The following is a 16,886-nucleotide window of genomic DNA, read 5'->3' as shown; positions in this document are numbered from 1 at the left end:
GTGCTCCCATCACAAACAGTGTTATTTCCAATAGGCACTACGATTTACTTAGGCTTTGCGATGTCGCAATGTGACGCATTGGTATTTACTTTCCAGCGCAAAAGTTATTTTGCTCTGGAAATGTGTAAACAGTGCTTTGCTTTGCTCAGCATCATTTTGCGTCCAAGAGTTACTGGGGCATTAATTGGGCGGACCGGCGCAAATACCCATTGGCTTTGACACAAAGCCTGATGCACTAACAATGCCAGGCCAACCTTTACAGCAAAAAACAGCTCCTCCTTGAAGCTGGCGTTAACAAGGGGCAATGTTTTAATTTCTACAAAAATACACGCAGTGCATTTGTGCTGAAGTAGAAGGCATGCATCCAAAGCATGGGATTCTTCTGAAATGTCTCTGGGCATAGGAATTTGTAGGAGAAGGATATGTTTCCAGTACAAATCATATGCTAGACTGCGCACACTCGCCTCTGCACCAAAGTGGAGACTGTAGGTCCTCCACGGCACCCTAAGTAGAGTGCCAGTGCACCGGAGGACTCCAGCAGCAGCGCAATCTTAGGTGCATTGTGTGAAAAATTTGTAAATCTGCCCCCTAGTGTTGTTTCAGCATTCCAGTAGTGCTCCCCACAGCACTGCAGTTACTCAAACTCTCAAACGTGCTGTTCATGTATTAGAATGCCTATTTCTTAAATGTCACGGTATTTGCCACATTCTTACATGAGTTTCACATTACTGTAAGAAGGTTCTCATGTCAGTTACTACATTCTTCCCTTTAGACAGGCATCAATCCAGTTTTTGCATTGCCTTCTTGATAATTACTAAACCGGTTTTAATATATCCAAGCTCTTTTAAATGTCATACCAATTTGCATTGGCTGCCAGATATGCCATTTTTCCAGTTAAGTAGGCACGTGTGTGGAAGTTTCTTCATTGCCCCCATGAAATGGACATGCCAGTGCAATGTTACACTATTAAGTACATATTAACAAAATAGTTGTACACTGACACAAGAAGGATGCAATATCATGTTCACATAATCCCCAGTTAAGTTCAATACTGACAGCCATGGCCTGTGCAGGTAAGAGCTGTGGGACCAGGTGGTGGTGGTGGTGGTGGTGGTGGTGGGAGGGGGTTCGACAGACAACAACAAGGGGATATTAAATAAATAAATAATGCTCCTTCATCTTTGATCGAAATGCCCTCTCCCCCCCTCCACCTCCCCCCCACCCCGGCCCCACTTCCCCACCCCTCTGACCTGCACGGGGCTCAGCTGAATATTGGCATATGTTTCTACACTGGTCCCATTAAACTTCTGCCACCAATTGGGCTTGTCCCGAAAGACCATCACCTGTGCCCTAGCAGCCCAAGCAACATATTTGCCAAACGCTGCCGTATGGATCCTCTTCTCACAAATCGGCATAACACTAAAACAATCGCAATGCATAAGCTGATTCAACCAGCAGCCTCATCTAACTATTAACCTACCATTATATGGAAAGAAGACTTTAACTTCGAAAATAACCAGATGACATGTATATTTTCCCATATAAAGAGTTCTACATAAAAAGAAAATAATACTGGACCATTGCATTGGTTTGTGGGTTTAATGTCTCAACCATTACGTATTTTGATGCAGGATTTCTCTATTAAATGCACATATTTGTATGTCTACCATTGTTCATTGGCCTACTCCGTTTAGTCCCTCCTGTTAACAACTATCTTTCTTTACTTTGCAACAGTCTTTAAAAACATCTTCATCAACGAATTTCTTGTCCCGAGCATGGTGGTTCCCAGCGTTCATCTTCTTCGAGAAGAATGTGCAAGGCACGGTTCCATGCTGCTTCGCCTGGCCAATATCCTGGCCACCCAGCTGCTTCAAATCCTCCTGCAAGAAGTATTCTCGTGTCCAGAAGACAGGCGAGGACAACGAAAAATCCACCTAAAAAAAAACAAAAACAGACTATTTACCAAAAAAAGAAAAAAAACTTTATGCTACAACCAAAGTCTTTGAAGTGACAAATCTGTAAATGATGTAGTGGACCAAATTTTGTATGACAGATTCAAAAGACAGTTGTGCAGAGAAAAACAGAATAGTATTACTTTATCACAAGTGTATTATCCAGTATAAAATCCACACCAAAGACCTGTCAGAGTGCTAATGCAATGCAGACTGTAAATAGAAACTGCTCCCTCTGAACAAGAGCACATCATAGAGGCGCACTAATGGGCTTTGATATGAGGTGCCAAAAACACGTCACTTGTTTCATTATTAATTAACCACCAGACACAACACAGCTAAAGCAAGGTTTCAGAGCCAGGGTTAAAAGCATGTTGATGGAGGGAGAATCTCTTGGCATTCCCCGGTGTGCCGCCATTTCCCGAGCAGCTACTACTGGAGAAAGGATCCCAAGAGGTGTGAAGGTGGGGGTCGAGAGAGTATAGTATTTCTCAGATACACAGAGGAGTAGACCCATGTTGATGTAATATCCCAATACCTTTATTTATTGGTGTCTTCCTTTTGATATCAGACACCAGAATATTACTTTATATATTGATATCATTTTATTTACTTTTTCATACAAATTGTGCTTATGTTTTTTGTAAGGTTGGAAACATTATCAATAGACGAATCAGATGCAGTTGCTTCTGAAAAGGTTCTGCAGGTACATATGTATTGCATGACAGCTGATGCTCCTGGACACCTTAGTAAAGGGTGCAAAATGAGAAAATAATTTTGGCCTGGAGTAGCATTGATCTTCTATGACAATAGAAGGGGCAACTTTTGTTGCATTTTAAGGACATTATACCTACCTTCTGTGGCCAATTGGTCAAACACACCCATTTTTTCTATAATTGACTTAAAAAAGGAGCGTGGTTTCTTTCAGAAAGACAAAGTTCGATTGAAAAGCCAGTGTGTTTGTGTCAGTGGAGCTATGTGTAAATTTGTATGTGAAAGCAACTCTTGAGTCCTATTAGGGTATCCGCACTCTCCTCTGTTTTTCAGGACATAGTTGCATTTTCCTGATACAGTGTTCCAGATTCAGAAGATACCTACTCCATGCTTTGCTGTGCCCGTCATGGGCAACTGTTCAGGAAACCCAAGCTTAGGTTTGGGTAACTCTGGTGCTAGCAGACATGCCTAGATTTGTGGTTTGAAATGTTACTGTACACATTGTGAAGTTTTAAAGGCTGCAACTTTGCATGGTGTCTTTGAGGGGCCATAAAAATCTGCTTTTGTTCCTTCACAGAGACCTACCTTTATATGTGTACCTCTTAAATGTTGCCTAACTGGACTTCTAGAGCACCGAGCACTGACCTGATATAGAACATGTTAACAGTTGCCTATTTACTATTCCAAAACAAGATTGTCTCAGAGGACATTTGGTGTCAATCCATCCAGGTAGAAGCTTCTGATTTGAAACTAGTGTGGTGTTTTGTTTTCAGCACAGATTACTTATTAAGTTAAATGTTGACCAGCACAGATTACTTATTAAGTTAAATGCTGACCATTACTTCTGGAATGGAAAGAAGAATGGACAACATTGGTGATACGATAAAGTAAAAAAAAATACAAATGCACAAAGTGGGAAGGAAAGAGCCCATCAGTCACCATGGCCATCTGTAAGCAATCGGACACTTTTTTAAGACAGAAATATTAGGAATCCCCCTCGGTCCTTTGTGTAAAAATTGTAGAACTATCTCTCCGTGTTCAGAACACACTATTCGCCATCAGCTTGTGAGAAAGGGAACTCCATGTGTCAACTATTGGGCAGGGCATCAACCACAGAAAACAATATGTTTGTGAGCATCATGCTAACTGCAGGCTCTGCACATTCCGGCTGTTGCATTTTGTTTGTTATCCCCCTTATTTACCAGGGGTGAGCTGAAATAAGCTGTGAAAATGTATACAATTATACTCTTTAGCTTAATTAAAAATCAGCAGAATCCTGAAATGCAGCTCAGGAGATGCACCATATTGTTAAAGAAATCATGTTGGCAAACATTCAGAAAAGAATATCTTTTGAACCTTTACTAATACTTCAGAATTTTCTGAAGTTGAAATGTGGTGAGCAATATCATCATTTATTTGGTGCTACCCATTTCACTGGCAGTTTTAGTAAAAGCCACTGAGAAGGCATCCTTGGAAAGTGGCCTGCACTTCTCGTCTCGCAATAGTGTTGCTAAAAGAGTTTGGAGAATTCAAGATGCGCCAGCCAACAGGGAAATAGGTATGGTTCCTGCTGGTGGTGTCAATCAAAGCGTACTTTCTCGCTGTTGGAGCACAATATTTTTAAACATGCCTATTTCTGCATTGCCCTCAACGGGTTCATCTATAAAGAGGGATTTTCAACCACGTCGACCAACAAAAAGCTTAGAGACCCCACTGCACAGGTCCTTCTTATTATATGTTGCTAGGGACACAACTCACATGTACAGGTAGGTGTACAGAGCAATGTTGTAAATACATATCTCATTATTTAAGATATCTGTAAATCAGGCACAGTGGTCTTGAGTAAGGTTGTTGCAGTATCAGCAGTTAGCTACAGGCATTAGGAGCACTTTATTGATCCATAAGTCATAGCCAAAGATATCCTGTAGGTGGAGCCGAGTTCTTAGTCTAGCTTTGCTTCGCAGGGTAAAAATTGATCTCTACAATATGGCAAATGTGAAACCACATGCTCCAATCTCCACCCAGAGCAAGTATGAATGTTGCTCACATGGGTTGGCTTGGAATACAAGAGTGCTCTGAATTGAAGGTGTATTCATCCTACATCATAATTTCAATGGTTGCGTTTTCCCTATTGACTTAAGCAGCATTTATAAAAAAAGATCTGCTTTTGTTCTTCTTTACCATAGTGTACCTCACGAGCGTCCCAGAAGTTTTAGCCATATCTGCCCCACCAAATGAACACATTTACCTGTTGCATATGAAGGATTGATAACTGCCCTCCCAACAGTACTTATTTAACTATCATCCTTACACACTGGTGATACTTGAATTCGTAAAGAAGGGAGGCCCTGATTTCCAATATTGTGAATCGAGAACCACACACTGCTCTTTGTTATACAGAGACACATTTTAGTTTTCTCACTTTTAAAGCGAGCAATATATTGTGGTTCCCGTTTTATTCATTTATTACTGTACGTGCATTTGAAATAATGAAAAGGATCATAAACATAGCAGCTAAAGACCTCAAAACATAATATTGTATTTTTTTAAAGGGGGTGTATTCCAAAAGCTAGTCTGCTTGCCAAGTCAGATAGTGCATTTCATTTACCTCTATGCAATGACTAATGCTGCAGAATCGGGGGACATGTTACAGTGTAAAGCAGTAAAATATGTATTATTGTCTGAGAAATGCTATTTGTATTCCTTTTAAAATAAATGCTGTTTTAATGTAATTTAAGTGCCTTGTATAGTACAATTGTAATTCTCCTGTATATACAGTGTGGGATATTTTGACATTTTGTTTGACCCCTGTGATATTGTTTATTAAAGATGAAATATATACATTTAAAGTTTAGTAACTAAATATACTTGCTGTTGCATCGAACTTTCTAAACCACAGACTTTGAACATTTCTGTTGTTTAAGTGCAATGCGACTTCCTGTAAATGCTAAGCTTTCGTCTTTGTGTATTATGTCGTACCTCTGTTTTTTACCGATTGTGTACATTTAGGTTTGCATGTCGAAATACGTTTGCACATTCATACCTATGTCTAGTTTACATTTTATTTGCGCTGGGCTAGATATGTTGCTCCTGTGAAATTCCTCAAAATAAAGCTATGCAAATGTATGCAAGGTGTTTTAGCATTTGAATGGTGATGAAATAGCTAGCCTTTAGGCGAAAAAAATTATTAGGTAGTCCTAAATGGTGTGCAATGTCTACCTATGGAGTGTCGTCATAGAAACAGATGTTCTAGAAAATGGCTTCACAAATATGTCGTAATGCTAGGTTTACTGGGAACATGTGTCTTCGATTCAAAGACTGAAGACAATAAGTACCATATATGCATATATATGCATTTAAAGTGAACACAAGGAGATAATGGACGGAGCGAGCGCTGAAACTTTTGAGACACTCACCCCCAGTCACAGATCTGGGTTGAATCCATCATCGTTCTTTAGCTCCCTCCACCACCCCAGGTCAGACCCAGCGATATACAAATCTGTCTTGACCCTGTTCCTCATGGGAAAAGTCCAGCCCGAACTGCCAAGTCTGGTCTTCCCTTGACAGGAAACAAGCATCCTGCGACTGGTTTCGGAGTAACGCCCCGCTAGCTTAAATCCAGTGGCAAAGGGAGCAAAGGACCCACATCTGGGCATACCCTACCAACATAGGCAAACAAACCAAACACAAGGAGATGATGGATGGAGTGCTGAAACTTTTCTGACACCCCCAGTCACAGATCTGTGTTGAATCCATCATCGTTCGTTAGCTCACATCGCCACCCGAGTTCAGACCCAGCCATATGCAAATCAGTCTTGATCCTGTTCCTCATGGGAACAGTCCAGCCCGAACTGCCAAGCCAGGTTTTCCTTAGACCGGAAACAAGCATCCTCTGACCGGGATATGTGCATTTGCACAATGTATACATTCATATGAAAAAGATTAATTTAAGACTAAGGCCCAATTACAAGTAATGCAGAATTATTTGCTGGGGATACCGTGTGGCCAGAAATAGCATTCCCAGTCAGTGTCCCCATGTATAAATCCGGCTATAACAAGTTAATCCCAGGGAATGACGAATCACTGAGCGAGAATAGTTTTTCAGGGTGAAATTAAAAAACATTCTCAGTTCCATGGGAATTAACGCTCCCTTTACCACCTACTCTGGGAACGTGGTCAATTGGACCAGGAAAATGTGCGGGGTAGAAGCTGAGTGGAGAGGTGATGAGGATGGTAAAGGGAAAGGGAAATATGTGTTTTTTCAGGGACAAGCATGCATGCCCCCCTCCGCCTTAAAAGGTTGTTGGGCGGGATCTGTTATCAGGATGCACTTGGTGCCCAATGCCAGAGCAATGTGTTTGGCCAGATTTTCTGGGTAGCAAAATTGGGTCCGCTGTTCCTGCACCCAGGAATTTCAAGTATGAGAAAACCTGGCAAGCCATGATCGGCCAGAGCAGTATGCTATCCGGAGTGACTGTTGCATATAACTAATAATCAGCACCTATGTGTCTGTGAATGCAGAGCAGTCAATCTTTGGGGCTGTACAGAAGTCTACATTTGTAAAATAGTTCAATCATGTGTTAAAATTGGATCACTGAAACAATATCGATGACAAAAATAGAGAACTATCATAATATCAAGTAAAAAATATAGAATGCCAAAATATCGAATTCCTATCTCCAAACAGGTAAGTACAAAAATATTGAATCAAAAATATTGTTGTAAAAAATATAGTTAGTCAAAATATCGATTTTTTTTAAATGCTTTAAAGTAATTAAAAAATAATGAAATAATAAATATAATTAACTTAAACATACTTAAAATACTTAAAGAACCTTAAAACTAATAAATAATTAATGTAAGTTAAAAAAAACATACAAATTGATTTGTTAATACATATATATATATATGAACGTAATATTAATAAAAATTATACAATATTTTTACCGTAGGATAGCGGAAACGGTAATATTTACTATTATCACTCCAGTGAGTGCAACAGTAGAGAAAGCGTTGGATAGCGTAGGGGTAAAAATTACTATTCCCACTCCAGTGAGTGCAACAGTTGGAAAAGCGTTGGATAGCGGGAGGGTAAAAATTACTATTCCCACTCCAGCGAGTGCAACAGTAGGGAAAGCGTTGGATAGCGTAGGGGTAAAAATTACTATTCCCACTCCAGAGAGTGCAACAGTAGGGAAAGCGTTGGATAGCATAGGGGTAAAAATTACTATTCCCCCTCCAGAGAGTGCAACAGTAGGGAAAGCGTTGGATAGCATAGGGGTAAAAATTACTATTCCCACTCCAGAGAGTGCAACAGTAGGAAAGGTGTTGGATAGTGGGTGGGTAAGAATTACTATTCCCACTCCAGTGAGTACAACAGTAGGGAAAGCGTTGGATAGCGTAGGGGTAAAAATTACTATTCCCACTCCAGAGAGTGCAACAGTAGGGAAAGCGTTGGATAGCGGGAGGGTAAAAATCACTATTCCCACTCCAGTGAGTGCAACAGTAGGGAAAGCGTTGGATAGCATAGGGGTAAAAATTACTATTCCCACTCCAGAGAGTGCAACAGTAGGGAAAGCGTTGGATAGCGTTGGGGTAAAAATTACTATTCCCACTCCAGAGAGTGCAACAGTAGAGAAAGCGTTGGATAGCGTAGGGGTAAAAATTACTATTCCCACTCCAGGGAGTGCAACAGTAGGGAAGGTGTTGGATAGTGGGAGGGTAAAAAATACTATTCCCACTCCAGTGAGTGCAACAGTAGGGAAAGCGTTGGATAGCGTAGCGGTAAAAATTACTATTCCCACTCCAGAGAGTGCAACAGTAGGGAAAGCGTTGGATAGCGGGAGGGTAAAAATTACTATTCCCACTCCAGTGAGTGCAACAGTAGGGAATGCGTTGGATGGCGTAGGGGTAAAAATTACTATTCCCACTCCAGAGAGTGCAACAGTAGGGAAAGCGTTGGATAGCGTAGGGGTAAAAATTACTATTCCCACTCCAGAGAGTGCAACAGTAGGGAAAGCGTTGGATAGCATAGGGGTAAAAATTACTATTCGCACTCCAGTGAGTGCAACAGTAGGGAAAGCGTTGGATAGCATAGGGGTAAAAATTACTATTCCCACTCCAGAGAGTGCAACAGTAGGGAAAACGTTGGATAGCGTAGGGGTAAAAATTACTATTCCCACTCCAGTCAGTGCAACAATAGGGAAAGTAAATACTTCATATATTAATTAAAATATATATATATTAATACCAATTACAAATTAATTAAAAATAATTACCAATTTAATATAATATAATAATTAATCAATTAAAAATACAAATAAAAAGTATTTATTAAAAATCATTACCTATTAATACAAATTAATTACCAATTTACAAATAATTAATTAGCAATTGAAAAATAATTAACAATTAATTAAAAATAAATACCAATAAATAAATTAAAAAATGTATTTAATTACAATTTAATTACTTCCCACCCTATTCCCCTATAAACCCACAACCAGTCACAGTAAATAAATTAACAAAATTAACATAATGATCAATTAATCAATTAATACAAATTAATTACCAATTATATTTTAATTAATTACCAATTAAAAATTAATTAACAATTAATTCAAGATAAATACCAATAAATAAATTAAAATATTTAATCAATTGCAATTAAATTACTTCCCACCCTATTCCCCTATAAACCCACAACCCGTTACAGTAAATACATTAACAAAATTAACATAATTATCAATTAATCAATTAATAAAAATGAATTACCAATTATATTTTAATTAATTAAGAATTAAAAATGAATTAACAATTAATTCAAGATAAATACCAATAAATTACAATATTTAATCAATTATAATTAAATTACTTCCCACCGTATTCCCCTATAAACCCACAACCAGGTACAGAAAAATTTTTTTTTTACATAATTATCAATGAATCAATTAATAAAAATTAATTACCAATTATAATTTAATTAATTACCAATTAAATTTTTTTTACAATTAATTCAAGATAAATACCAATAAATAAATTAAATCATTTAATCAATTATAATTAAATTACTTCCAACCTATTCCCCTATAAACCACAACCCGCTACAGAATTAAATTACGCAAAAATTAAATACCATAAAATTCATTACTTAAAATAAATTATAAAATAAATATACACTTTTCACATATATGCTAACAAAAAAAACTTTAAAAAATTCGATATTATTAAAAAATCGATATATTTAACATCTATATAATATACTTCGATATTTTGACTTTGTATATTTATGTAAATCGATATTAACTTACTTGCCTCAAAATCGATATTTTTGTTGTCTATATTTCTGTCCATTCGATGTTTTGTCCATTACATTCGATATTTTTTTTGTCTATATTCTGTTCATTCGATATTTAGTCCATTCTATATTTTTAACTCGATATTAATGCAATTCTATATTTTTAACTCGATATTTTGACTGTATACCGTTAAAATTCAATACATTGCACAGCTTAGAATTATCAACAAATGTAAAAACTTGCCTCATAGTACAACACAAATTCAGAAATACATAGATTGGTTTCAGAAGCTATACTCTCTGATACTGTTATCATTTTATCTGGAACTCTTCAAATCCATATGAGATGACATAAACTGATATTTATTTTATTTATTGATAAAGTTTTATATAGCGCGAACTTGACCCAAGAGGGTATCATTTAAAAAAGTGCAACACGATGCATAAAGTTTGTTATTTTATTTTTACTAGCTCCCTCAAGCAGCCTCCCAACTGTGTGAGCTCTATGGCCTCCTGACTACGTGAGTGCTATACAAAAACAAACACTGGCAAACCTAGTGGTCTCGCCTATGTAAGAGCTATTGGCTTTGCCAATATGTTTTAGCCATGTTGTACACCAGCGTGGCTAAAAGTTAGGGGGTAAAGGAGAGTGGAGTGGATTGGCGTAAAGTGAAGTAGACCGGTATGTTATGGAGTGCCATAGAGAGTCGTGGAGTGGGATAAAGTGGCAGGGATTGGTGTTGAGTGGTGTAGAGTTGAGTGGAGTGGATTGAAGTTGAGTGTCATAAGGAGGAGTGGTGTAGAGTGGTTCTGGAGTGTTGTGGAGAAAGCAGAGCGTCAGAGTGGAAGGGCGCAGAGTGGAGCCGAGTTGAGTGGCATACAGTGGAGAAGAGTGTCGGAGTGGAGCACATTGTTGTAGAGTGGTGTAGAGCAGATTGGAGTGCCGTAGAGTGACACACAGTAGATTGTTGTAGACTGGAGTGGCATAGAACAGAGTAGTGTAGGAGAGTGGAATGGCAGAATGGAGTACAGTGTTGTCTAGTCGAGTGGCGTAGATTAGGTTGGAGTGGCATAGAGTGTCAGAGTGGAGTAGAGGGGTGTATAGTGCAGCAGAGCGGAGTAGTGTGTCATAGAATAGAGTGGAATATAGGGGCATGGAGTGACATTGAGAGAGGTGCTTAGAGCGCCACACAGTGGAGTAATATTGTAGAGTGTTGTAGAGTGGAGTGGCATCCAGTGGGGTAGAGTCTAATGGAGTAGAGCGTCATTGATTGGAGTGTAGTAGAGTGGACTACAGTGACGTTGCGTAAAGTAGAATGGTGCAGAGTAGTCTACCGTAGAGTGCAATGGTTTGAGTAAAGTGGTGAAGAGTGCATTGGCTAGAGAGCAGTGACGCAGAGTAGAGTGATGCAGAGTAGATTGTAGTGGTGTAGAGTGCAATGGCATAGAGTGGGGGGGAATGGAGCAGAGTGTTGTAGAGTGGAATAGGGTGCAGTGGCATACATTGCAATGACGTAGAATAGATTGTTTCAGAGTAGAGTGAAGTATAGTGGAGTAGTGCAGGATAAAGTGCAGAGGTATAGCGTATAGTGGCCTAGAGTGCAGTGGCATAGAGCATAGTGGTGTAGAGTGTAGTGGTGCAGAATAGATTAGAGTGTTGTATAGATTAGAGTGTCGTAGAGTGGAATGATGTTGAGTGTAGTGACGTAGAGTGGATTGGCGTAGAGTGCAGTAGAGTGGTGTATATTTGAGTGGAGCAGAGCGCAATGGCAGAGAGTGCAGTGACAGAGTATAGTGACATAGAGTGCAGTGGCTTAGAGTGCAATGGCATTGAGTTCAGTGGCGGAGAGTGCAGTGTTGCAGAGTAGAGTGTCATAGAGTGCAGTGGAATAGAGTGCATTGACATAGAGCAAAGTGGTGCAGAGTACACTGGTGCCGTTGCTAAGAGTGCAGTGGTGTATCGTAGAGTGGGGTAGAGTGCACTGCCAGAGAACAGAGTAGTGCAGAGTAAAGTAGTGATGTGCTTAGTGAAGTGATGTACAGTGCAGTGTGAGACTGCAGTGGTGCACAATAGATTAGAGTAGCATAGAGTGCATTGGGATAGAGTGCAGTACAGTGGCATAGAGTAGAGTGATGCAGAGTAGAATGCAGTGGTGCAGTGTAGAGTTCACTGGTGCAGAGTAGAGTGGCATAGAGTTCAGTGGCAGAGAGTGCAGTGTTACAGAATAGAGTGTTGTAGAGTGTAATGGTGCAGAGTGGTACAGAGTGCATTGATTTAGAGTGCAGTGACAAAGAGGTGTAAAGTAACGTGGCGTAGAGTACAATGGTGTACACTAGCAGAGAGGTGTTGAGTGCAGTGGCGTAGAGAAGAGTGTTGCAGAGTAGAGTATAGTGGCATAAAGTGCAGTGGTGCAAAGTAGATTGATGTAAAGTGCAATGATGTGGAGTAGAGTGGGGAAGAATGGAGATGTGCAGGGTAGGTTGCAGTGGGACAGAGTGGAGTGGCGTAGAATAGAATGGCACAGAGTAGAAAAGGGTGCGAAGAGTAGATTGTTTCAGAGTACAGTGAGGTGGCGTAGAGTGCAGTGGCATAGAGTAGAGTGTCATAGAGCGCAGTGTCATAGAGTGCAGTAGTGCTGAGTAAATTAGAGAGACGAGTGCAATGGTGCATTGTAGAGTAGTGTGGGATAGAGTGCATTTGGCATACAGTAGTGTGGTGTAGAGTAGAGAGGCGTTGAGTGAAGTGGCGTAGATTGGAGTAGAAAAGAATAGAGTGCAGTGACGCACTGTGGAGTGGCATGGAGTGCTGTGGCGTAGTATGAAGTGGTGCAAAGTAGAGTGCAGTGTTGTGGACTGATGCAGGGTAGAATGGAGGGAGGTAAAGAGGAGCATGCATGGTGAGGTGGCACACTCCCATTACAGACAATACATCTTCAATTGAAATGACAATTACACTTGCACAGACTTACAGTTTTACAGAAAGAAGAATGCAGCGCATAAACAGTAATGTATGGAAATATCATCCCCTAGTGTATTGATTTGCTTTGAATGTATTTGTTTCCACCACACTTTAGAATTGAAGAATTCAAAAAATGTGCGACATTTATGCTTTTCCTATTCTGAAATACCTGCACAGTTCATTTACAGACATTTAAAAATGGTTTTGTGCTAGAAAAAAAAACATCATACAGCGAACTCCAAGTAGCTAGCATGATTGTCATAAAAATTATCTCACAAAGAAAAAAGTAAACACGAAACTACCTGGAAGACAAAGCCTGACATTTGACCTCTGTCTCTGAATACACACTGAAAGTGAACAAGATAAAAACAAGATTTAAAGGCTTGTTTACAGTAATTCAGCACTTGTGGAAGAATATAGTAAATAGGGTTTGGGCAAGTGAAGGGATGAACTCAAGCTGGACAGCATTAAAACAATGAAAGCCAGCAAATAGAAAACAAGCAAATGTGAGTTAAAAACCACAAAGCCAATGGTAAGCAATGGACGGAATGCATTTCCGGGTAAGCTTTCCGAATGTCCTCAAGATGTCATTAGCAAACCAGACAGATGTGCTGTCTGGTAGGCTTCGACCTAACAAGAAATTGAATCTATACACAGAAATGGAGAATTTACAAATGCTCTGATTACAGTTTCAAGTTGTAAACCTGGTTAGTACTTCAAAAAGTGACACTTTTACTGAGTAATTAAAATGTATGTTTTTTTCTACAAAAGAAATAATGATTTTGTATTCCCGCTCATATTAAAGTGCGAGGTGACCATCAGCCGAAGACAGGTATGTGCAAAACCATCAGTTTTTAGCCAAGGCATCCCTCATTTAGAGCATTTACAATTCTTGTTTTTTTTGTAAGAAAACAAGCACCCACTCCACTACCACATTTCACAATAAATGGAACACCATCCTCTAATGAGACACCAGTCCTTGCTCTCTCATTTTCAGTCTAAAGGAGGCAGGGCACTTTTCCAAAAAGGGGGCTATGCCATCCATTCACATCGACAGCGACTGGACACAGAGCAACAGAGCACTGAGACCAAGAGGACAGTGCAGACAGATGGGTCCTGCTGCCCATATACGATGTAAGTGAATGTGTTGACTATAGCTTTGAATCTGTTTCTGTTTCATTGGTGGGGACATTGGGGAAAAGAGTAAATGCGACAGAATGTATAAAAGAGAAGGTGGAAAATGAAAAAAAACTTTCTGATGGATACATCTGCCAGTGGATTCCTCACCTTGTGAATATCCCACTGCGTCAGCAACGTTCGGAAAATTCTTTTGTAGCACGCCGGTGTGGACGACGTCATAGGAGCACAGCATCGCGCGCGACTCCGACTGACGTCACTGACTCCTTATTAGGCCTACGTTGGCGTGATGACATCAGTTCCCTTTTTCCCGCGTCGTCGACGCTAACGGTTTCGAGGAATCTCTTTAGCTATTGGCAACTTTGTTACTGTTTTCCTTGTCTTTTTGCTTCTTTGTCTCGTCGAAGATGTCGACTAAGAAGACCGGTTTCAAGCCTTGTGGGGAGTGCGTCAAAATGATGTCGATAACGGACCCACACGAAGAATGTATTTGGTGCCTTAGTTCGGACCATGACGTCAAAGGCTGTTCTTCATGCAGGAAAATGAACCCGAAGGCTCTTCGAGAGAGAGAAGCTAAACTTATGGTGGTGAAGTTAAAAGAAAAAAAGGAGAAGAGGACTTCGAGATCGTGTTAAAAAAAGGCGAGGTCGAAGTCGAGGTCGAGGTCAAGATCATGCGCGGAGTCGCCTTCGAGGTCGTCTTCTGATCATGCTTCAAAGTCAAGGAAGGAGCATAAAAAGCGAAGACATGGTTCTCGACATCACTCCGGTAGGGATTCGGACTCAAGACTGAAGTCACCGAAGAGGAGACATGGAAAGGATGTAGTGTCTCCATCTCCTGAGTTGGATCCAGTAGGTGAGGCTTCACCTTTAGAGTCACCGGTTCATTCTCCGGCTCCGGTTTCGAATCCATCTCTGGCGCCGTCTCCTGCTCAAGAGGAAGAAGAGGCTCCAATGCCTGAGGGTTCGAAGACTCCGACCCATCCACCTGTAGAGGAAGAGGTGAATCCGGAGCCTCAAAGGGATCGGCCTGGGGTCCTTACCCTACCTTCCCAGCTCCAGGTCAGGACCCTACTTTGTTTTTAAATGCGATGTATGGAGTCTATTCTAGAGCCATCTACCCCTCTGGTGCGCCTTCGGGTTCCATGGGTCCTCTAGCTTATAATTTAGGAGTAACTCACTCCTATGCTCCGGCTCCCTTTATGCCTTTCATGCCGGCGCCGACTCCGGCTTGGCATTTCCCGGCGCCGACGACGTCGTGGACGCCGAAGCCTTCGACGCGATTCCATCGTCGCCGGCTCCGATTCGACCTCAAGAGCAGAGACCTGTGCCTCCGGATTCGATCCCGACGTCGGCACCGGCTCCGTCAGAGTCGTTCACGGATCCGACAGCGTGGCGCTTGAAGGAGAGGTCCAGAAGGGATGCTCAGCGTCTTATAGAGGAGCAAAGATATAGAGAGGAGGCTGAGGCTGAAGTGGAAGAAGGAGAGCTTCAGGAGGACTGTTTTGATGATTTGAGGGAAGCCAGTGGTTTGGAGCTTTCCCATGAATGGGAACTGTCATCTGTGTCTGATGCCCCTTCAAAGGACGTTACGCCTTACCACATGGTTATTAAGAAGGTTGCGGATCTTCTAAACTTGACCTTGCCTACAGTTGAGTATAAGTCAAATCTCTTGACTGAGGTCCTCCATTCTCCAAGTTCAATTGTGGAACCATTACTTCCTTTTAATGATGCTCTAACTGAGCCTATAATGGAAGTGTGGAACAAGCCTCTAAAAGCTCCTGCAGTCGCAAAAGGTGTTGCGAGGAGGTATAGAGTTGCTCCTGGAGATCCTGAATTTTTAACATCTCACCCTTTACCTGAAAGTCTGGTTGTTCAGGCAGCTTGCTCGAAAAAGGCTGTTGGTGCATTCCCTCAAGTGCCTGGGGATAAGGAGTCCAAGAAACAGGATCAGACTGCCAAGAAAGTCTTCTCCTCAGCAAGTATGGCCTTAAAATCGACAAATGCCACATGCCTTTTGGGGAGATATATACATCCTCTGATGGACTCCGTGCGACAGTTGGCTTCTAAAATTTCTGAGGACAGCAGGAAGGATTTTAATGAAGTATTGGTCGATACCCAGGCAGCTGCCCGTCAAGTGATTCAGAGTGGGCTTGACACTGCTGATTCAGTTGCTCGCATCATGGGAACTTCTGTTGCCTCTAGAAGGGCTGCCTGGCTGAAGTCGTCTGACTTTTCTGCTGATGTTCAGGCAGCGTTGTTGGATTTGCCTTTTGATGGTGTTGGACTTTTTGGTAAAAAAGCTGATGCAGCTCTGGAAAGGTTTAAGGACAATAAGGCTACTGCCAGATCTTTGGGGCTGCAGACCAGAGGTTTGACAGCTAAAAGGTACAGAGGATTTGGACGTTCTTCCTTTCGTCCCTATCGTCAATCCCAACAGCAGCAGCAGCAGCAAAATACGCTGTACAGGTCGTACAGAGTCAGGCAAAGAGCTTGTCCTAGAGGTCGTCAGGCATCCTCCTCCTCCTCTACCTCTTCCCAACCCTCTGCCACCACAGCAAAGAAGCCCTAGATCCACCATTCTGGATCATGTGGGCCCAGTGGGGGGCCGGCTTACCCATTTTCTACGAGATTGGGAATTGATTACATCGGATCTTTGGGTTCTCAATCTCGTGGAGAATGGTATTGCTCTTCCCTTTCGGGAGTTCCCCCCAATTACCCTCCTTGCCAAGGTTTTTGTGCGGAGGACCACCTGCTGCTCTTGCAGGAAGAAGTCCTGGCTCTGTTCAGAAAGGGTGCGATAGAGGTGGTTCCAGAGCAGGAGAGGG

The 16,886-nt window shown here is 41.2% G+C and overlaps 1 protein-coding gene across 1 annotated transcript in view; it reads left to right on the top strand.

Moving 5' to 3' along the window:
- Positions 1–5,515, top strand: part of SGMS2 (sphingomyelin synthase 2) — a 282,298-nt gene extending 276,783 nt beyond the window's left edge. Inside the window, exon 7 of the mRNA XM_078676597.1 lies at positions 1,735–5,515. Coding sequence (XP_078532723.1) covers positions 1,735–1,938 — 204 coding nt within the window. The 3' untranslated portion in view covers positions 1,939–5,515. The remainder of the gene's footprint in view (positions 1–1,734) is intronic.
- The last annotated feature ends 11,371 nt before the right edge of the window (positions 5,516–16,886 follow it).

The sequence above is a fragment of the Lissotriton helveticus genome, chromosome 2_1 (genome assembly GCF_964261635.1).
Source record: "Lissotriton helveticus chromosome 2_1, aLisHel1.1, whole genome shotgun sequence".
NCBI lineage: Eukaryota > Metazoa > Chordata > Amphibia > Caudata > Salamandridae > Lissotriton > Lissotriton helveticus.
Note: the sequence above shows the minus strand (reverse complement) of the source record. Positions and strands in the feature narration are given on the sequence as shown.